At 38.1% G+C, this 23,735-nt stretch overlaps 1 protein-coding gene across 1 annotated transcript in view; it reads left to right on the forward strand.

Annotated features, from left to right (window-relative positions):
- Positions 1-293: 293 nt before the first annotated feature.
- PDGFC (platelet derived growth factor C) overlaps positions 294-23,735 on the forward strand; it is a 128,632-nt gene continuing 105,190 nt past the window's right edge. The window contains 1 exon segment of the mRNA XM_030449844.1: positions 294-598. Coding sequence (XP_030305704.1) covers positions 490-598 — 109 coding nt within the window. The 5' untranslated portion in view covers positions 294-489.

Below are 23,735 nucleotides of genomic sequence, written 5' to 3' on the forward strand. Positions count from 1 at the left end.
GCCCCCCGCTCCGCTCTCCCCCGCCCCCCGCTCCGCTCTCTCCCCCGCCCCGTCGCTGGTTGCCGGCTGACAGGTGCGCGCTTCTCCGCGGCAGCAGCGGTCCCGCTTGCCCCCGCCTCTCCGCCTTCTCCGCGCCCTCATCAGCCCCTGCTCCTGCAGCCCTGGATTGTTTAGTCCTTGGGAAGCTGGTCTGGGTCCAGATTTTGCTTTGATCTTTTTTTTTTTTTTTTTTTTTTTAAGAGGAGGAAAAAAAAAGAAAAAAAGCTGAAGAAAAACAAAACCTGGAGACGCAGAGAAGGGCTCTAGGAAAAAGTTTTGGATGGGATTATGTGGAAACTACCCTGCAATTCTCTGCTGCCAGAGCAGGCTCAGTGCTGCCTTCTCCCCAGCGGCGCAGCCCGCGCCGGGCGCTGCTGAGAGACTCCCGGGCCTCGGTGGTGCCGTGCCGCCAGTGCCTGCTGTGCCGGAGCCCCTCGCCCCGCCGGCCCAATGCTCCTCCTCGGGCTGCTCCTGCTAACATCTGCCCTGGCCGAGGGGGCCGCCGCCGAGTCCGACCTCAGCAGCAAGTTCGCCTTCGCCGGCGCCAAGGAGCAGAACGGTAAGGAGCAGCGGCTGCAGCTCTGCCGCCGTGTAGCCCGGGGCAAGGGCAGGGGCAGGGTGGGAGCAGGCGCTCGGCCGGAGCGGAGCGGTGCGTAGCTCTCTGTCTCGCGGGGCTGGCCGGCGCCGCGGAGGGAGCGCGGCCCTGCGCGGGTGCGTGTGAGCTCCGTGTCTGGCCGGGCTGAGCAGGGTTCGGCAGCGGGTGTTCGCGCCGCGCTCAGGGGAGCGCTGTGGGTGAAAGGGCAGGGGTGAAGCGGCCCTCGGGAGGGAGCCCACTGCCTGCTCCCTGCCTCCTCCGCTGGGCTCGGAGGTGCAGAATGTTCCTCCCCTTCTCCTTCTTCCACCCTGCGCCCCCACCCCACCCTCCCACTTCGAAAAACAAACAAACAAACCAACCCAAACCTAACAAACCAACCAACCCACCAAAAAAACCCCCCACCACAACAACAACAAAAAAGACGCGCGCACTTTTCTACCCTGAACCCGTATGGGGGTGGGGGGGTGGCTGTGGGGTTTTGTGTCTGTGCGTGAATGAGTGGTATTTTGTACGGGCTGGAAACGAGCTAATCCCGCCTAGGAAATGAGAATTACTTTCAACTTTCAAGTGTACCTGAAATGTTTAGAAAACTCTCAAATGCAAGTTCCCTTGGGCTGGGGCTGCGCAGAGCTGGAGAAAGACTCTTTTCATACAGCAAGGGCAGCTTCGGGGTGTGTAATTTGCTTAGCCTCTGAACTCCATATGATTTACATTATTCAGATTTTTAAGTGCCTTTCCTCTTGATCTGCTATTATGAAGTCATTTTAAAGAATATTTTACAAACTGAAACGTTATATACTGCATGCAACTACGCTTAGTGTAGAATATCTAAAATGAAGGGTGTTAGTACATTCATGGCTCTTAATGTATGGGAGGGTTTGTATGTATGCGTGAAAACTTCAGTATTTTGCATGTCAGCTAGAACAAGCTTTCACTCTGGGCACAAACCAACACAAAAGGCCAAGCTGGGAGCTCTCAAAACTCTCTGAACTGTAATGGAATAAAGCAGCAGTGCAGATTTGAGGCTAATTCAATTCTCTCAACTTTGAACTTGTGGCTCCCCAGATAAACGTATTCTACATCATATCCTTTAATAAAATGCAAAGTTTTGGAGACCTCCACAAGTGCTCTGTGGATGGGTAGAGTATGCAGTGCTGTAGCAAATTTAGCAGGGGGAGATTAATATTGCCATGGCCTGCTAGTGTGATGATGTATGGCACCTGCAGGCTGCTGGAGCTGCTGATCAAAGAGCAGCACGGGGATCAATCTCTAATCAGAGCAACTGTGAAGGGCCAGAGGAAAGTGATCAAAAGACTCAGAGACTCCGCTATTCTGACAGGAAACTGATCAGACTTTGTGTATAGTACAGGATATTATTTGCTCTGTGTGAGAGAAGAAATCACTCACTTTCTACCCCTTCCCAGTTTACCTGGTGTGTAGAGGCTTTAGGGCAGCAGTTTGTGACAAAGTGGATTTGGTACTAATATACCCAAGCCTCATGCTGTTACGCTGCCTTATGTTAAATTTGCATGGTGTGCATATGAACCATATCACCACACGGAATTACCATTGCTTTACTTTGTCAGGCTGAAAGGAACCTGCTATGTTGTCAGTCAGTCCTAAGAGGTTTGTTACAGGCTAACATAGCTGGGCCCTGAAGGATCACCAGGGTCCAACAGTGGGAGTGCAACGATAAAGTGTGAAAAGTACATCATACAGCATAGAAGCAAAACTGTAAATAGCTGTAAGTATATGTGACAACACAAAGGAGATTCTGTTCACATGTATCAGAAGTGCAGCTGCCTTAGGTCAGGCTTGAACTGGTTTCCAATGCAGTTTGGCATGTGTGAGGTATCATCACTGCACCTTCAAACAAATGTAAAGGCAGGACAATATATATATTTTTTAAGGAGGGCCCTGGAACTGTATTCTCTGGTAGTTAATACTTTACAGCAGTAGATGTACTGCTTATAGCTTTCTTGGAGTTTGTTTTCCAGTTGTTTAGTTGCAAACATTACTTAAAAATAAGTACAAGTTTAGGTACTGTTGAGTGCCAACCCCTGACTTCTTAACTGATGTTAATTATTTGGGGGATCAGTAATACTGGTCAAACCAGTTCTCACTTGATTTAATTAGAGTGATTTTTACACTCTGCTGCAATCTAAAGATTGTATACCTTTTAGCTAGAGGCAGGTTAAAACTCCCTGGAGTATTTTGCTATTCGCGTGCCAAATAATATTTGGTCAGAAGAGAGGGAGATTTTTTACTCACACAGACTATAAGTAAAATATCTGTCCTCTACTTGTAAAACTGCTAAATGGCCAAGGAGTTTTGTCAGAGAATGGATTACAGCATTACTGGGCAGCCACTTGGGTGTTGTAGCTACTGCTTCAAGGTGATACTGAAGATGTCTCTGACCAGTTATTAAGTCAGTGGGGACTACTTGTGTTACAAAGGGTAAGCATATGCTCAAAGATTTATGTTTTCATAATTTTTTCTTGATATTATTTCTTTATTAGCTAAATGGTTATTAACTTCAAAATTACAATTTGACTAGATTTAATTTCTAAATGTAAACATAAAGAGCTCTATCGTTTCTGCTGCATAGCAAGTGTCATTTTAGGTGGCAATTTCCTAGTGTAAATATTCCTTTGTAAATGAACTATTCTTAGAACACAGTATTTTGCTGCTACCTCCAAGGAATTCAGTGTAATAATTGTTGTGAAGTCAGTGTATCTCCATTTGAAACCACTTAAAAATCCCTCCTTCTTTTTTGTTGGCCCTGTGTTATGGTCAGATTTTCTTTAAGTTTTATTTGTAAATTCTCCTTGATGGTAAGGAGCTTTATGTGATTTCCTTGAAAAATTCATACTCATCTTTGGTGTATTTTTTTGCTGTTCAAGTGAGTAAATGTTCATCTGGAGCATCAAGCAAGTTTATGTAGCAATTTTCTGGAAGCTGAAGCAGCAGTGCATGTAGTGATGGCACTACAGGGTAGATTTCATTTCCATGATTCTTTGTCCTGTTGAAAAACAGATTATGCTTTGAAGGGTTTGCCATACTTAGGTGTCTACCAGTTCTCTTATGCCTGTCTGATACATTTATTACCATTTTTCCACATTAAAGTAAAGAGATGAGAAAAATCAATTACTCTGTCTTTCGAAGAAAACAATTAAACCTCTTGCATACAGAATTCGATTACTTGGATGGTTTACTTATTTCTTCTTTCTCTTACAATTTTCTACTTTCCCAACTACTTTTGAATGCTATTTTCATGTAGTATCTTCATCCTGTTCTGGTAGTTTCAACAATGCCTGAGGGAGATACTGATGGACTGAGTAATGCAAACTTAATTTTAGTAACTTAATTTTAGTGCCGAAGCTCTGGTTGTTTGTGTGCACCTGCTTATGTGATGCTATTAGTTTAATCTAGATTTTATTACAACATGAGATGGCAGGAGAATCTCTAGGGTCTGTTTTCTTGGCTTTTTTTGGACAAGATGGGATAAATGTTGAATGTAAATTTGCTAAACTATCAGCTGTTATGGTTTCTATGGGAAATATGAGGATGTTTTTATAACAAAATTAAAATCTATCGGGTGCCATAGGTAATGAAGTGTGTATCTTATGTGACATGTACTTTTAAAATGTACTAATGAGTTACTTCAGAGGACCAAGAAATTGACTAACTAGTTAGAAGTATTCATTTTCCTGCAGTCAATTTCAAGTGTAAATGAACAGCAGTAAATAGAGTAGCTGAAGTAAAAATCTTATAAAACCAAAGCACTTTTTTTACTTCTGTCAATTCTGCAGCACTGGTGATGTATTGGTCTGTTAATGGATCTGTTGATGAATTTTAATTTTTAAGGTTGGGCGGGAGGTTTTGTTTTGTTTTGTTTTGTTTTTTGCTTCCCCCACATAAATAGAAACTCTTTATTGAACACTTCATAATGTATTTCTTAAATTTTCTGAAACAGGCAAGGTTTCTGTCACTAGAAAAAAAAAACAACCAGCAAACAGGAGTCCTTGGGCTGGAGTTTGAGACTGGAACATCTCCAGCTCTCCTTGGGAAAAGTTGGTGGATGCAGCTGGAGCTGAGCCAGTAGCTGAATTGCCAGAGGGAGCTTCTCTTGTCACCTTGTCACATGTGTGGTCTCATGCATCTCCTGACAGCCGCGTAGAGGATTTCCTGGTTTGTGTATCTGCAAAGTGAGTTTCTGGCTTATTCTGTGCTGAGGACAACATAAAAACATAGAGTTTCTGATTAAGTTCATTTAACTTGGGCTGAACACTTGAAAAGAGGTGTGGATGTCCAGGTGATGCAGGACATTGAATCCTTGCAGAGGGGAATGTCAGTGCTTTTGCTTGGGTGCAGTCACTGACTGCAAAATATCATCTAAACCAACATCTGTCAAAGCAGTGGGAATTGGTAGCACTTCTGCTGGGTCCTGTTGAATTGATGAGTACTGATAAAGTCTGTTGAGTACTGCTGGGTAGCAAAAATTGCCTTAATTTTGAGAAATATAAAATATAAGCACATGTCATCTAGAGGGAAACTTGATAATGATGCAGTTTTCCTTAATTTTAATCTATTTCTGTTCAGTGCAAGGATTGTTTTGAAATGTTTTAAGCTCTTTTCCTGGAGAGTGAAGACTTGTACCACATCCTCTTTTGACTTTAAGTAAAAGATTGTGGTGAATTAGAGAGGTTCTTCAACACTGCAATAAGTTACAATAAAGGAGCTTTTTAAAAAAACTTTTTTTGCCTTTGTGACTCCTGGCATATTGTCTGCTGTTCAGCAAAATGCTGATTGGGATTTTTCCTTAGTTCTGCTGTTTCGCTGTTTCTTATGTTTGGTAAAAGTGTTTTAAAAGCACATACCATTGGCTACTTGTCCTGGATATGTATGATAACTTTACCTAAACCCTTTCAATCTAATTATTACATTGTCAGAATGTAACAGCAAATAACTGGGTTGCATGCTACAGCAGTGATTGTGCCTTACAGCAGAGTGGTTTGGGGGTTTTTGTTGCTGTTGAGTAGTTCCATATTTTGGTTTTTTGCTGGATCGGGCAGTTCCTGATTATTACAAGAGGATGCGCTGTGCAAGCCCTCTTCCCTTAGCTGGAAATAAATGTCTTCAGTTGCTTTATACATAGCTTTTGGCTTTACCAGAGAACTATATCTTTTTAATTATGAAGTATGTGCCCTGTCACTTCCCAGCATATAATCATTTTAGGAGCTGGCCTGTACATATGTAGTCTTTTAGCGGAAACCGGTGGGATTTAGAAAAAGTTCTACAACAGAAGATGAGCAGATCTAATGTGTAGAAGTGTGGCTGGTTTAGTAGCACTTAGGTACCTGTATGAATGCCTAGTGGGTTTGGATAATCTGAGAAATTAATTGTACATTAAAATTTACTCAGCCCTGTCATTCTTTCTTTTACAGCTTGTGTCTGATGTGAAATGCTTTTATTCAAACAGGTAAAAATATATCATTTGCTACTGTGAAGCTAAAGTAGAAATTTGATTTTTCTATAAGCTTTGTTACATTTTAGAATGTTATTTTAAGGTGATAATGCAATGAAAATTTATTCATGGCTCCATCCATAGACATACTAGCCTTAGGGTTCAATTTAACTTCTGATGTTCTTACCTTGACATCCTCCTGCTGAGATTTCATAAACATACCCCCAGCATTACACTGGGTTATTTGTGCTTAATTTCATGATCCTTCAGCATGCTAAGTAGTTGTCTTTCATGTGAAGATGCACCATCTTACAAAGCATGTGTGCAGTCTCCTCTCTTCATGTTTTCCTGATCTAATCTGTTTCTACAGATTAATTGGTTGGTGAGAACAGGGCAGAACTTTAGACCCTCACATTAGAAAGTCTTATTACACAGAGAGTATAAGAACTATTAAAAAAATAATGTAATAAGAGAGAAGACCACCTAATTCCTTGGTCTCTTGCAGGCCTTCTATGTTAGAGTTAGCAAGGGCCATCTTTCTTTCTGAGTTAAATTATCTCTATTCCAAATATTCTGTCTTTGGTAAGCATGTGCATAGTTCGGTAATTAGACTACACCTTGCAGCGGTGTATGACTGTACACTTGCTCTGAGCTTGTAGGCTTCTTGGGTCCACAGATTCCTCTCAAGTCCTGAGAGCATGTGCCACCTCTCAACTTGTGACACTTTATGTTCACCTTTGCTGACGGAACCCTCAGATGAGGAGGCTGCAACTCAGAAAAACTCACTGACTTGAGTTCAGTCTCTCTGAGCTGCTGGATTATGGTAGCTCTGTGTGACTGTTCTCATTCAGACTGGACTGATTTGATACTGGGCAGGTTAATTTCTGCAGTGAAGGTGTTCACATTGCTAATCACTGTTTTTTCTTACTGCTATTTCCATATGCAGGTGTTTGGAGCAGGGGAAAGGCAATATTGAATTAACTTCCCCTGTACTGCAGTCCAACATGATACAGGCAAAACCAGTGTCTACATATGAAAATAAGAACATGTTCAAAAGGTTATATACCATGTAGTGGTATCCTCTGATAGAACTGAGGATAGGAGAGTTGCAGGGGAGTAACCAGTAACACATTTGCTGTGTTTTTTCAGTGGCAATATGCCTTTTTCTGAATTAATTTGCAATATTATTAATTTGCTTTATGGTAAAGGCATTCAAGGTGTTATTATATAACACAGATGTTTTAAGGAGATTCTTCAAGGGTGAAGAGCAACTCTTTACTCCTCTGTTTCATAGAAGCCCAAAACACAAATTTCTCCTTGACTTTGTTAAAACTGATTATTGACATGTGCAGGCATGGCTCACTTTTATCGACCAGTGCAAAGTATGCACTGGTTCTGAATAAGCCAGGTGAACAACTAGGTTAGTGGCAGGGAGGCAGATTGCTTTCCTCTGTTCACACATCTTACCAGGGCTTGTGTCTGGAACCCAGTAGAAATCTTTTTAAACTTTTTAGTACTCCTGTTTTCTAAGCAAACACAGGTGTTAGTATGGTAGTTATATTTCCTATGATAGTATAGCTCTTCTGAAGGAAGTGAGGGAGGTCTGGCATAGCAGCTGGTGACTTTTAATGCTGGATTTAAACTCCTCTCTTGCCCTTACATGGCTTTTTCTCAAAATACTAAGTCTGCCTCAGAAAAGCTAAGAATATATTGGGAAAAGGAAGCATCGTGGTTTGTGTTTCCTCTACATTTAATTCATATTTCCATTGTTTTTGCTATCATCTTCTTACAATGAATGGGCAATAAATGACTTAAGGAGGTGGGAGGCTAGATGCTGCAGATAATTAGGGAATTGGTCGCTGTGATCTGATAAATGGGCATCAAGCTGGGTTCAGGCAGCAAAAGGTAAAGGAGTAGATCTCCTTGTAGATAGAATATTCTACATCTTTAAACCATTACTCAGTTTGGCACATGTCAGCAAAGTTATTTTCTGTGCAGGAAAAGTCCAAGTGTAAAATACTAAGGAGTGTTATATTTGAAGAGTAGCTTACACTGGAAAAATGATCTTGGAGACACTTTTACCACACCTTCTATGTCAATCCAGAGCTGTAAATCTCTCTGTGCCTTTTTTAAAGCATCACTTTGTTTAAAAGCACATGCACTTGGAAAATTACTTTGCTGGAAGATATTATGTGAAACAATGGATAATATTGCTGATTTTAATGACCTCTAGGGTAGCCTTTTCCAGAACATTAAGTTGTCCAGTCTTTTATTAGACTGCTATTTGGGGAGCTTCACTGTTTGAGCCATTTCATGATAGCAGCCAGAGTGAAAAGCTGATTTTTTTATTTTTAAATAAAAAATTAATGGTTTAACTATCTGCCTTCCTGCTTGTTCAAAGCAGAGTCACAAGTCCAGGGGTTCCAGGTTCCTCCTCTGATTGACAGGAAACCGGCATTCATTTTATACAATAGTTGAACATTTAAAAAGACATATGGCACAGGAAATCTTTTGCTGTGTGTGAAGGTATGGCATTTCCAATCTTAGTGTTCTGACTATGTCACCAGTAGTGGTGAGTTATATGAGGCTACTTCCATCTGCAATGAGTCTTAGGTTTCACTTGCTTGTTGGTTCTGGGGCTCATTCAAATTGCTCTAAAACAAAATAAAAGGAATGGATGTAATAACTTCTTTATGGAAAGTCATAAAAAAGCTATAGGGCCATGTAAACAAATTGGGTCATTTACAAGATGTTTAAGTGATGGATAGCAGTCCAAATTCAAAGGTGTGGGTTAGGTTTTACAGTCATCTTGACTGAAGTGTGCCCTCAACAAGACTTTCTTTTTCTGCTAGAATGCCTTTGACGGTATAGATGACGAATTCTCAGAAATGGTGTTTTCAAAATGTTGCAGGGCATTCAGAGTAAAGCTCAGAAACAGGAGAACAAATCAGTAGTATAATTTGATTTTTTTTTTTCCCTAGGTGAATGAGGGGCCTTTCTTGGTCTGCAATGGTTATACTGTAAAGCTGTGTAGAACTTTGTAGTGTTTCTGGGGAAAATAACCTAAAAGAGTTTCCCTTCTGGATTCAAACATGCCTGAACTAATTACAGGCAACCGTTTTGGCTCTCAGCTCTTTTCATATAAATAGGTTTGTGCAGAACAGTGGTGACTGCGATCCAAGTTAAACTCTGCTAGTCACAGAAACTTCTGTTGGAACAATTCAAGCATTGAATATTCTATCTATGGTGTATCAGCTCACAAGCCCTTGTGACTCGTTTCATCATTTGTTGGAGGGTTCTGAAATACTGGCATGGATAATTGTAACTAATAGTTTTGTATGTTAAAATACATTCTGCATGATTAGTCTATACTTCTATGTAAACGTAAGCTTATGTATGACAGATTTCGCAGATTGGGGGAAGAGCCATTGATGTTAGCTACTGTAGGTTGCTTTCTTCTCTGGAGATAGGTGCTCAGCTTTGCTATTACCAGTGCAATGTCAGCTGCCCATTATAACTTTTTATGCACTATAGTCTGCAGGTCATTATGGAATGAAATAACTTTACTCAGCACAAATTTGGAGTTAATTGTAATTAACTGTACAGGTTGCAGGGTAAAGCTACCTGTTCGTATATACAGTGCTAAATAATGAGCTGTTGACTCATCTTTTATATGCTTGATACTCTGCCTATGGGAACTACTCTGCCTTCCCCTATGGGGAAGTATGTATGTGTAATTAAAGAGCATTTGGAGAAGTCTTTCATAAAGTGAATCAAATCAATGCTGTATGGTACAGTGTGGGTTTAAAAAGGGTTGTATTCACATTGTTGGCAAGTTGTGTTTTCAAAAATAGAGTTTTGGGAAGTGTTGATTTTAGTATCCCAAGGCTTCAGTGTCTAGCTCTTCATTAGTGTGTCTGTTGTTACACAGGGACACCCATGCCTGCAAACCTTTCTGCTCCTTGTGTAACTAGAGTGAACCTGAAAGTGCAGTAAGGCCTCGTAATTGAGAGCTAACCAGTAATGTCTCCAAAACAAACATGATTTCTAGACAAGAGGAAACTTATATATGACCTAACCTAAATGCTACTCTTTAAAATATGTCTAAGGATTCCTGTTGGACTTTTTTTTTTTGCCTTGGGTCATGCAAAAATGCCTAGCCTTAAGGAGCACTGCATATCCATAGTCAGACAAGGGTCTAAAACTTGAAATACCCTAAAATGTTCTGCTAAGGACTCACTGTATTTCTCATAGCACTTGGCTGGTGTAGGTATTTGCAAAGTACTTACCTCTAGGTGCTAATACAACCTTGGTGCTAATACAACCATTCCTATGACTGAGAGTGGCTCGGCAAGCTCCTCCATGAGTTACTCAGTACTCTCAGGTGGATCCTATCCCATAGACTTTAGGGGTTTATTCTGCTCTCTGTCCCTATTTTCCAGCTCAGGAGGCTAAATACCCTGAGGATAACTGGCCTGACTGTTAAAGATTGAGGCAAAGAAGGCATTTAGTACCTCAGCCTTTTCCTTACTTATCTTTGGTAGCAATGGTCATCCCCCCCAGTCTGGTAAAGGATGGAGGTTCTCCTTGGCTGTCTTTTTTTTGTTCGTGTATCTGTAAAAACATTTTTTGTTATATCTCATGACAGTGGCCAGATTGAGTTCTAGCTGGGCTTTTGCCTTTCTAATTTTCTCTGCATGAAGATGGGTGTGAAGGTACTGTGGGGTGACAATACCTAGTGAAATAGTTGTAGCATGTTTCTGTATTTTTACTGCTTTGTTTGTAATTATGTTAACCAAGACCTCATTAGTTCTTTGCATTAGGGAAAGAAAGCAATGATGTGTTTGTAGTGTGTCTAACATGTTCCATTAGTTCAGCAGGATCTGTAGCTTCTCTTTGAGGTTAAGTTTGAGAATCTATGATGTTACTGTTTCAGGGTTGGATCCATGTCCTTGTATAAAGCTTATTTCTCTTGATCATTATTGACAAACCCCCAAATCTTGTTAATGGTTCTTATTAACCTGAAAGGGTTTAAAATAATTCACCATAGATTTGGGGCTTAGTTTTCTTAGAGACAATTTTAACAGCTCAACATTTATTTCTAGCAGCAGCTGCTTAGTAGATGGTCTTTAGTTACTCAAATTTATAGTTATGTGCACTTGTGTGTGGTTTATTCTGACATTTTTATTTATGTGGGTGCTGATTGTATGTTTTTTTCTAATTTGATTATTGAGATATGTTCTTGGACTAGATTGACTTGTTCAGATTTTTTCACTTTTAGTAAGCCCTTAGTAAACTTTACATTGAGTATTTGCATTTCAGATGGGAATATGTTCTCTGTAGTTTTAGAAAAGCAAGAATCTCTTGAGTTGGCTTGGGCAAGCAGTGTGAATGTTGGAGCCAAAACAACGTGAATGTATTCAAAGTGGATTAACAGTATGTTTAACAGGTCCCAAACATTCAATAAATAATATATTTAAATAGTAACCTTGTATGTGTATGTGCAGATTCAACTATTGGAGGTAATGTGCCAAATAATATTTATAATTTCACTTTAATTTGCTTGTGTTCGGGAAGAAAGGAATCTTCCCTGCCCTCCTATGGGTCAGCTGTTATTGCGTGCATTTAATTTTAAGCAATAGGGTTGATGAACATGTGGATCCTAGCACGACGTGCAGCTTGGAGGTGACTGTTAGGCTTCAACAGAGGGTAACATCTGATCTCTGTGGCTGCAGCTGGTTCATGTCATCTGGTTTTGGAATATGTGCATCCAGATATTGTTACTGAATACAATATCTATTGATTTCAAAGTCCTGACACCCCTGCCCACCTTGAGGATCTTGGAATATAACCCTGGAATATGGTTTGTCTGCTTTTAGAGAGATTTGATTGTGGGGTTTTTTTTTGCTTTTTTTTTGGTGAATGGCTTTATAAATGAATAGCAGCACCCTATTTGTTTTTAATTGCCTCTACTGCCTTCCATGGGCTGGCCTAAGACTAGATGGACAGCTATAACATAGTGATGTTAGTTTTTATTCACAAGTAGCTGTTTTTTCAGTTACGGTCACTACTTTCCATCATCACTCTGCAGGATATTGCTTTAAAGCTTGAAGTCTATTCTAAAAAGTACTTGGTATTTGTGGTAATAGATTGCATTTAGTTAACTCCTGGCCCTGCTGTAGTAAAATCCTTGATATAAAGGCTGTTATAAACTTGCTATTTACTCTCTTGCATGCTGTTCTATGTACTACTGATGTATTGTTCTTACTTACCTGAGTATGAATACTAACTTGTAAATAGAGCTACTATATGTCTAGCTCTAATCCCTGACCTTCCACACTGGCAGGACTTAGGATAGGTGTAAAAGATGCAAAGTACATTGAGGGATTGCTCACTAAAATACCCAAAAATTTTTCACCGTGAATGCGGAGATCCACTGAAGTTGAGAATTGGTTGAATCTAGTTACTAGAAAAAAAAATCACATGATGCACATTTGCAAGATGAAATTGCTTTTATTAAATCAAAGCTTGAGAAAAGGAAACATCTAGCAGGGTAACTTCTTTTTCAGATTTTTGATTATGTTCATGAAATGTGAAATTAAGCTCAGTAATTGTATTCATATTTGCCCTGGTGGTTGTGCATGTCTAGCTAATGAAATAATTTATTGCATGTGAATTGCTTTCTTATCTGGAAAAAAAAAGAAATTGCTAATGGTTGAATTGTAATAAAGTAGATTTATGGAAAGTAGTATTTGAAAGATAAAAGCTAATCATACTTCTATATTTTTGTTGTTTTCCTTTATAGTTCAGTGCTTTTCCTAGGGAAAGGAATTCAAGTGCTTTGTAGAACAAGAAATTTTCTACCCTATTTACAGTAAAATACTGATGGACAGCTATGGAAATATGTTAATAAGAAGTAAGAAAATAATTTGATAAAAACTGCAACTGAAATAGTGCTTTACCTTTATGCTAAGGGAGAAGTCTTTTCCATAGTTTGCAGAAGCTGAACAATGTTGGATGTTCAACATAGTCAACATAGAGAATGTTGAGAGGTAAAAATATGAAAAGGAAAACTGTTGAAGGCCATCTACAGGAAAAAAAATGTTAGCCATCAACAACACTGCATAGAAACTGTCTTTCTGTGTATCTTTTTTTCTTTCTGAAGTAAAAGGATGACTAAAAGGGCTCCAGCACAATACCTGTACTTGGATTAGCAAATGTGGTTGAATTCTTTTTCATACTCTTGTGCATGATGTAGTTTTTTTAATAAGTCTGCTAGGTAAGTACCACCTGTTTTCAACATCATGTACAGCTTTTGAAAAGGGACGTCTGGAAGATTTTTCACTGTACTTATGAGAACGTAAAGTGGTAACAGCAAAGGCTGCAATTTAGTTTTCATAAACACTGCAGTGCACTGGCTGGTTTGTCCTTCTACAGCCTGAAGGAGAAGGAGAGCTCATTGAGGTGCTGTTCCTCAAAATAAGTGTGTGTAATGGTTGTTCAAACAGGTAGGTCTGTCTTGTTGTTCAGCTAAACTTCTGGTAGACAAGCTTGTAATGCTTGGTTAAGTCCTGAGGATGGCTTGTCACAAAGTATAATTGGTAAGCCATTGGCTTTGTATTTGTTATTGATAGCTCCTAATGATCAATGAGAGTGGAGGCTCACTTCTTCAGAGAGAGACATGAACACTGTGGCATTTTCTGTCTCAAGATGTCAATCTGAGGTCATAGCAAAGGGAGAAACCAATACTTTCATATGCAGTTGTTTTTCATGCCTAAACATTGTTCAATGTCATATATTCATATGTCTGAGGAACCTGAGGGTTATATCAGTATTGGATTGTCGGTGTTGGATATAAGAAATCTCTGTGTTTCTGCTTTCTTCTTCTGTACCAAAATCCAAATATTGTGGCCTTTCAAATTGCTTGTATTTTGTGTGGCCAGTAAGTGTGATTTTAAGAGACAGCGTTGTACCAATAATTTTAATTACTTTTAAAAAGAGACAACTATAATACTTTCAAAATTAAAAATCAGAGTTTTTTAAAAGTGAGACCTAATGGCATCAGAAAGATCACATGCCTCTGAAAATTCTCAATTATACTTTGAGAATATACTTTGTTTTCTGGCACATGATTCTGTTTCCACTTGGAATTTGAGCCATAAGGCAAGTAGAGAGAAAATGTCAAGCTGTGCAATGTCGCCTTAGTGCCAAGAGAGATTCAGTGCAACCATATTTTGGTTTTTTTATTCCTGGCCCTTTTGGAAAAAATGATTTCGTAAGGCCTGAAATGTTTCTGAGGAGAATGCCACCAAGACCTCTTTCTTTCTTTTCCTTAGCTTTTAATTACTCCTGTGTTTTGGGGAGCTCTGCTTAGAGCTCGTGTCATACATCATGCTGGTAAGCAGTTTTTTTTCTTTTTCTGTGTGTACTTAAAAAAAAAAACCAAACAAAAAACAAATAGGAGGAACAGAATGTTATGCTCTCTTTAAAGAGTTTACAATCAAGAGTGCCTATGTTTATAAACCATAGGGAGGCAGTCTTCATGGAAGTACATAATTGGTCTTTGTAGGGCACAGAGAAGCTCATGTGAAGGAAAATCAAACTAATTACTTAATGAAAATTTCAACAGCAGTATTTTTCTCAGTGAGCATCAAGTGTTCATTGCATTGAGGTCCTGATAGGCACAGTACACATGAGTTTCTAGATACCTAGGCAACCAGTTAGTTTAACTCCCTCTAATGTATCTTAAATGTGGTTTTTGTGTTTTGTTTTGGTTTTTTTTTTTTTTTTTGAAAGTAACAAGAGTAACTAATAGAAAGTCCTCATTCTTTTAAAAATTATCATCTCGCAAAAAGAAGGGCCAATTTCAACCTGACTCTGTTTGTGATCGAAAGCTGTCTCCTGGTTATGTTGTACCAAATGACTATAAAAGTCAGTGGGTGGTTTGCTTAAAGAAGGAGCAGTGGAAAACAAGTGCATTCCTGTGGTAAGATGATGGGAGAAGGAAAATGAAGTAAAAGAAAAGCAAGAGGAACTGTTCTGAGGCTGCTGAAAAAAACAAGTGGCCTTAGCCTGATTAAAGTCTGCATTTTTGGTTGGTATATTGTGGGTTTTTTAATTTTGTTTGTTTGTTTGTTTTGTTTTTTCTGTTTGTTTTTTCTGTTGTTGTTTGTTTTTGTTTTTCTTTGTGTTTTGTTTTTGGTTTTTTATGTGTAGGCTTTTTTTTTTTTTTTTTTTTTTCTAATTGAGTCCAGTGGGAAAATAGTGTGATACAGACAGTAGTTACAGTGTTGATTTTTGAATAGAAAGGTCAGCAGCTTGCACCTGCCAAGCAGACTTCTCTCAGAAATAGTCAGATATGCTTTAGATGCATAAATGTAGATGATGAGAGCAAGAGGAAGAGGAGCTTTGGTAATTTCTATCTATAAACAGCCCTGGAGCTCCGGAGTTACTTTGCAGAAATAAAAGTTATAATGCTTATAACATTCGGCTGTTGGTGCTTGGCTAACATCTGCTTTCCATCATCCCCATCCTAGAAAAGGGCTTGAGGGAACCATCTTCCATCTAGCTGGAGTGGTCTGTTTGGTTCCTGAAAACTGAAGGAAAAAAATCCAAATCCAACCAAAACAAAAGTCAGTCCTTGATCTTCAAGATCACTTGATTACAGAGAATACGTCATAAATGTAAGAAGGATCATGTGCTCAAAGGATCAAGCTGTTTGTTACTGCTATCTTTTGTAGAAAACAGTAGAGAAACTCTATTGGAAAGCTTTTTAAAAAATCATTATAATGATCAGATATAGAACATGATTAAAACAAAAAAAAAGGGGGGGAAAAAGAGGAAAAAAAGAGAAATCCAAATGTTTTCTATGCTTGACATACACATTTTTTCTCCATATCTTTTCCATGAAACATATTGATGATTTTCTCCTAGGTAAATAGCTCCTTGCTCTGTAGTGTAGGAAGAGATGGTACTAAATTGCTGTCTTCTGCAGTTCCATAAATACTGTTTTGAAATAGAAGTCACAGATATAAGGCAGAAGTAAAAATGTAGTGCAAAATTCTGTATGTAATTCAGTTTTCCTGGATTCTCTTTCTTTTGAAAAAAAAGAGGTCTTGGTTCACTGGTTCTGGGTTCTTTTTTTTCCCTACTTCTTCAAATGCCTATTTACATATTCATTTACATGTCCAAATAAGCAGTATTACTTTTAAAGAGATTGTGTCCAGAAAATAACTCTATAAATAACTTCAGGTACCTCATCATCTTTCTTACAGTAAAAAAAAAATATTTCTAAGTTGTTTATTTCTCAGGTTTGGTACGATTCTGGTTTTTCTGTATCTTTCTCATAAACATTGATAATTTAAATGATTTCAAAATTTTAACATTAATCTAGCTACAGAGGATTATTTAGTGATTATAATTCTACCTTCAGCAACTGTTTCGTAACTCTTCAAGCTGTAGCAATGTATTAGGATTGAAAGACCTGCAGAACTCTTCCAGGGTCAGAAAGCTAGGAGACCGTTTTATTGCTCTCTCGATGCAAAAAATACTGCCAGGGACTTCACTTAATGTCAGTCTATCAGTGTAATACTTCAGTTATATTTCCTAATATCATAGCATTATTCAGGTAGTAATAAAGCATAAGCAAAGGAAAGCACAAGGTGTAGCTATTTGTCCTGTTCTGTTCTTAGAATTTACTTTAAGTTAGGTTTAGCCACTACTCAATAGGATTCCAAAGAAAGATGAAGTGTTACATAAAGGGGGCTTGGAGACAGTGTGGTAGTCTTGTTTCTCTGTTGATGCCGAATGGGACATGATGGCGTTTTTGTAATTTTTTTTCTGTTCTGTTTTTTCTTCCTTTTCCCCTTACTCATGGCAGAGGGTTGAAATGGTGACTGAGATCACTGTCACTTGCTGTGGGAATACACACTGCTTTGACCAAATTCAAATTGGAAAATTGCTCTGATGGTCCAAATAAATTATGTCTTAAGCACTTAGTTTTCTTGCTCTACAATAATGCCTTTTATTTAGGGTATGCCACTATTTGAATAAATACTTTGAGTTTATTATCACCCATTAGAATCTGCAGAAATGTAACTGCCATTCTGCTACCCAGTCTTGCACAACCTCAGGTATATTTTAGTACTGTTTCATATCTTTGCATGAAAGGTGTAACTAGGTGTCCATTTATGTTTCCTTTTTAACCTGTGGAAACCACAGGAGCAGAAGCTGTAGCAGTTGTGGCACTGGGGTTTGAAAGCACAGCTATAAACTTTAAGAAGGAGAAACAGAATGGAAGGAGCCCAAAGCTCACTGAGACTTGACTCCTGTTAACAAATTTCAGTTAAGAATTACCAAATTATCTTCTAAATCTGGAAATTATTAAAGATGTAAAACTTAGGGTTAATTAGCTTATTAAATATTAAGTTGGGGTGAATTCAAGAAAAATATTCTCAGTTGTACTCAAAAAGAAGTGCTTTGTATTTGAGATGAAACAATTTTATTAAACATAGGCCAGGAGAGCTAATTAAAGATACAGAAATGGTGTGCATTTTGAATATCATCAATAGTAATGAGACCAAAAGGCAGAGATAAGTATAATTCTGTGATCTAAAATGCTGTAGATGAAAAGAAAGCACTGGTAATGTTGCCTTGTGTGCCAAGGCAACTCCCTGAGAAATATCTAGAAGGTAATAGCAGCCATTCCAGGCAAATGAAAGGTCTGGTTAGCTCAGTGTGTTGTGCCTGACACTTCTCATTAAGTACTGTAAGGGTGATTCTTTGCCCTATTCTGCCTTCTACCATTTTTGTAGTGAGATTTTTATTCTCTTTTAAAGTACAGGCAAAATGTTGGGATTTGCTAGCCCTTGTAAAACCTTGTAAACTTCTGCCCTTGTAAAACCTTTAAAACCTTGTAAACTTCTGCTATCTGCTGTTTCTAGTGATGAGAAAGTTTAATCACATAAAAGATAATATTCTTTTGGTTGCTTCTCATGCACTATTGGATTGTTTTATTCAGTATCATCTAATTCTTTGGTTTTGCCTATGGCTTTTAGATTTGACCTTCTACTGTGGAGCCTCACCTGGGAGCTGCTCCAGGCTTTGAATCTTCCACGCTGTTCTCCTATATAGTGTTTGTGTGTATGTCTGTAATAAATATGCACATATCTTTGTGTTCTGGGTATAGGAGATTTGAATAAAAATGCATATGAAGTAGGTATCTGCTGGTATTCCAAAAAGTGTTGGCAAAGGGTATCAGAGATAGGAGTTCATCGTGGATTTATGCAGTGATAGTGTTTTCTCTAATTCTCTGTGCTTTTGCCATGGGTTCTTAATATTCAGGTTTTTCCTCTTAGCAGTGTAGTCCTGTCCCAGACCACAGCTCAGCATGTGGGAGAGATGCTGAGAAATTGCTTTGTGTTGTGCTCAAATCTGGGAGCTTCAATGAGCTGAAGCCATATATTTCACAGGAGTGATCTGTTTGCATGCTCTGCTGCAAGTCTATAATTGTTAAAAGAGTAAAGAGTAAAGGAGTAAAGAGTAAAAGAGGTTGTCATTCAGGTGGTGATTGTAAAAATGGGAAGTAAACTTACTGAAGTGTTCTTCACTGAGCATTAGTTTGTGGTGTTAAGTGGTGTTCTGTTTGTTTTGGCCTTGATTTTCTTCATATAGCTTGATTTTTAATTTTTTTGTTTTTCTTCTGTAAACCTTCAGGACCAGGATCGACTCTTCCATTAGGCCTCTGCATAAGAGGAGTGGAGTCTTTTTCTTCTGCTTGACTAGCCTGGAAAATGAACAGGTCTATTTATTGAGTTCATATACTGTCACTGGCAAATCTGAAGGCAGTGTTGAGGCTGTGAAAACTGTGATCCATTTGCCATTCATGTAAGGGAAGGACATGTATGTGTAGAAAAGGTTTTGGTTTGCATTTGGTTTAAAGATTTTGTCCTAGCATCATAATGGCAGCAAATTGTCCTTACTGATTATTTTGACCCTCCTTTAACTGAAGGGGAACCTGCCCTAGAAATAAACAGGTTCTTCAGTGTAGCCAAAGATATTTAGATATTGCAAACGAGTTTCTAGTCTCTCACCCTTTTCTTTGCCTTCTCTCTGACTTGAGTTTTATTTGTGAGTATGTTTACCAGTGAGTCTCACAGGTAAAGCCATATCTTTGTCTGCCTTGTGAATGATGGATTGATGATTCATTTCTTCTCCAATATTTTCTAGGGTTTCATGTTTCTTTTTAAGTGAAAAAACCCCACATCCTTCACAGGTATCAGATGTTTCACCTGAGTGTGCCATTATACGTTCTCTTGAGTCAGCATTTGGGTGCCATCCTGCATTTAGGAATGTGTTTTTTGACTGCAACAAATGTAAAAATAGTTGTTCTTAGAGAAGTATATTACAGAGAGAACTCCTTTACTCTGGCAGCTGTGCTCTGAAGTTCTGGTTATTATGCACATAGTAAATAACACCTGCTAAATAATCCTCATTAAGCTCATCAGGTAGAAGTCACAAGATAAACACTTTTTTTCTGACAATATTTTAAAATTCTGCAGTTCTAGAGTTAGTACTGATAAGGTAGCACTATTATGTTGCAATTTGAAAATTGAAATTCAGCGTTAAATTTACCCTGGGAAGTTACTTGGAAAGCATTTTTGTGTTTGAGGTGACTTAGAAATAATTTTCAAGATTGCCTTCTATGTTTAAAGATATCCTAATGATTGAGCTGTTACTTGCCATGTTTTGGGTTTTCTTTTTTCTTTAATGGATTGCTAGGGGAGGAACGAACTCTGCAGTCATAAACAGCCTAATGCATGCTGGTTATTTTGTCTCCATTGGATGACCCTGTTAGGTAAAGTCTGTTGTGATCCCAAACCTGGTTCCTCATGGGCAGCATTAAAAGCAGGGAGTGGTGTCTCAGAGAATGGTGTCAGCGCTATGCTGCTTGCCAGGGGTTCTTAACTTTCTAGGATTATCTGCAGGCAGCCCTTTGTGAGGAAAAAGGTGCTTGCTGTGGGATGTGCTTGCTTCTTGACTGCTGCTGGATCCAGCACTGATCACCAAGTGTCCTGTCTCTGCCTTAGGAGAGGCTAAAGGTACTAGTGGAGGAAAGAAGAGTAATTTGGTGCACGAGATGAAAAATGCTCATAAATACAATTAAGATTTTTCTTTATTTAGAGATCAGTGCGTGGCTTTATAGAATAAAATAGACTTTCATAAAAATACAGACTGCAGTGATACAATGCTAGGTGAAATGTAATAGAAATATCAGCTCAAGTTGCTACTGCCTACTTTTCTGGCTCACTTTCAGCTGTGCCTGTGAGCGCAAAGGAATGGCATGTATTTATACATTTGTAAATAAGATCCCACACATTTTCCACTTGAGAACATGCACTCAGACCTTTTATGGTCAAGAAGGGGTGTTTCCCTCTGCCTGTCTGCTACCCAGGGAGCTACACATTTCCAACTATGCGGTTCAGAAACTTAACAGATAATACTTTGTAAACTTGAGCCTAAATAAAGAAGTTTGGGGGATTAAAGGCAATAAAAAAAGATTTTTTTGTTTTCCAGTAGAAATATACTTGAGGATAAACAAACAGGTTTTGAGGTTGATATTCTTGCATCGACCATTCTGCCTCATTCAGCTTAACTTCTAAAAATAACACTTACATTGAGCTCGCATGACTGTTTCTTTTCAAAATGTCTGTTTACCAAGAGATTCAGTTGATAATGGTCTATGGGGATATCCAGAACTTATCCAGCATTTCTTCGGGATATTCAGTGTCATTTGACAGAATGGATCAATATACCCTAGCAATAATATTCTTTAAATAATTTTGTCTTTTTAAAAGCCAAAACAAAACCAGAACGAAACAACTAAGCCCCCTTAGGTTACATGTGAAAACATTTCCAAAAATTTATCTATTCTCAGGTCTATTATTTCGCTTATCCAAGAAATTTCTGACTTGGTTTGTCTGATCTCCACCCAACTAAGATGAATGCAGAACACTTAAATGTTACTGCTATTAAAAAGTACTGTTGAGTAGTATAGAAGGCACAAATGCTATAGTTCACTTACAAAGCACTTTAGCTGCAGAGATCATAATAAATCTCTTACCTTTATTTTAAGTGAAATGTCGAACTGTTTCAGGGAAACTTTAGTGTGCAGTACAAAATATGTGTCCAGGTCAGATTTAATATTCTAAACACTGTATCACTTCTGGATATCAGAGATTTGAAGGCTGCATATAATATGAAGCTGGACAGTTTGAATCACTTGGAATACACTAGAGAAGCTACATTTTTTTTAGATATTAAAAAAAATATTTCAGTACTTATGCCATGATGCACACAGTACTTCATTCTCCCTTTTATATTAAAAGGTTTTAAATAGTCTTGGTTTTGTTTTGTTTTTTAACCAGTTGCTTGCTGTCTTCACATTAAACAGATAAACTTTAATACTTGCTGAAAAAGAAGAATGCCTACAGGAAGAGGAATAATCACTTGCTGATACAGGGTAGATTTCAAAACTTTCACTTATTCTCCTAAAGATGCATTGCACTGAGAGATGCAAGACTTGCTTTTGAAGGGTTTTTCAATTTCTGGACTATTAAATTAGGTCAAAATAAAATGACAGTAAGCTGAACATTTAATAGCAGTATGTGCCATTATAAGTGTCAGTATATTGAATTATAATTGTTACATGTGTTTTACATATTCAGTTACAATTCAAGATAAAGTGTTTGGAAGCTTGCTTTTCTCTGCTTGGAAGGGATGAATTGTCTGTGATAGTTTCCTGTCACTTCAGCAGCCTTCAGTCATATCACTCTGCAAAGGCAGAATTGATGTGTTTTTCAGTTTGGGCCACGGAAATCTAAACTTGCAGTCAATGGAGATGTCCAGAAAGGACTTAGCTTAAAATTTATGGAATGATGTGTGTAAATTCTCTGAATCTGTGCATAAAAGTAGGAATTCAGAGAAGAATTAAGATTATTTGTAGATGCTTTTCTAATAGAGGGAGCTTTCTCTCCAAGGTCATGTTCTTGCAGTAACCAGAGTTTGTATAATCTTTGACAATATGCAGTAAACCAATTCCAAGTGTTAGGTAGTTTTTGTGTTTATTAGTTCTTTCACAGAAAACTCTGTGCTACTAGGTTTTTACTTAATAAGGAAGAAAGAACTGGCTGTAAAATTAACTTTTTCTGCAAACAGGTCACCAGAAGTTTATTGAACAGGGGGAAAAAAAAGACAGAGGGCAGAGAAGTGATGATATGACACCCAAGAAGAATTAATTTGCTAAATCTATACTATCAGTACTTTACTTTCAGGTGGCCCTCCCCTGCCATTTAGCAATCTTGTTTATAAAGGAATTGGTGCCTCATATTGGCATGCATTTTACATGTGTGCAATTCAGGAATTTTATGAGAAGAAAACAGTTACATGATCATCTTTTTTTTTTTTTTTCCCAAGATGAGCCAAGAAAGTAGTTTCTGTTCCAAAGAAATAAGAATCAGTGACATAATAGACTTTCTACTGTACTTTCTCTTCATTACTTTGTGTAGGCTTACAAGTCCCAGCCAGAGGCAAGTGAAGCTATTACTTAAGTGGAAATAAGTGAGTGGGCTTAAAACGAAAAATTTGGCCTCAAGGCAATAGAGTATATTCCTAGAACTCAGTTGTTGTCACTTAATGTGTTTAATTATCTCTTGATTCACCCTGTCATTTTCTGGAGCTACAAATAACTAATCTGTGAATTGTTGAGTAAAAGCTACCTTTTTATTGGTGTTAGACTGAAGAATGTCTTCCATGGAGTTTCACTCTACAAACTGGGACATTTTGCTATTTTACTTTTTTCTTTAATTTCCATTTCATTTGCCTCTTCATATGAATTTAATTACCTTTTGCACTGTTTTCCATTTCTAACCCTTTGCAGTTTCTTATTGGTGGTCCTTTATAGTTATTTGTCTTTGTGATTTTTTAAAATTGCTTTTGGTTAATGTTATTGTTGAGGGCAGAAGAATGACGAAGATGACTTCTCAAAGGATTCTATTGATCTCTCTCCTGAGATTAGGTATTAAACTTACTCCCAAGTTAGTCATGCACAATTTCATGGACCTAATTAATGTTTTAGGTGAGAATCATATCCATGACTTTATTAGATAGGAGGTGATTCTCTTGTATCAGATCTAGTGAGCACTTTGATCCTGACCAGGAAGCTCTTCACAGGGACTGGGTGCTAAAAGTTGAGCTGCTGATCAACTAGATCAGGGTCAAAGTGTCTGATGATCTTGTAGGTTCAGATCTGCTTTTTCTGACTTGGTGAGTAATGATGTTTAAAATGTAGAAATTTATTACTATAAGGTGTTCTGAAACAAAATATCATGAATTTTAACCACACAGTAAAATACGTGATAAATTGAGGCTACAAAATAGTAATTTGACCTGACTACCTGTTCACTACCTGTTCAGTGTATCAGATGGGTTATCAAACTGGAGAGCTTTTTTTTTTTTTTTTTTTTTTTTTTTTTAATCTTATCTGTGCTTTTCTATGGTCTGTCTGCAAGTAACATCAGATCAGTTGTCACTCTGAACTGTTATTGTCACTTTTTTATGTTACTTAAAAGCCATCTC

The sequence above is a fragment of the Calypte anna genome, chromosome 4A (assembly GCF_003957555.1).
Source record: "Calypte anna isolate BGI_N300 chromosome 4A, bCalAnn1_v1.p, whole genome shotgun sequence".
NCBI classification, from domain to species: Eukaryota; Metazoa; Chordata; class Aves; order Apodiformes; family Trochilidae; genus Calypte; species Calypte anna.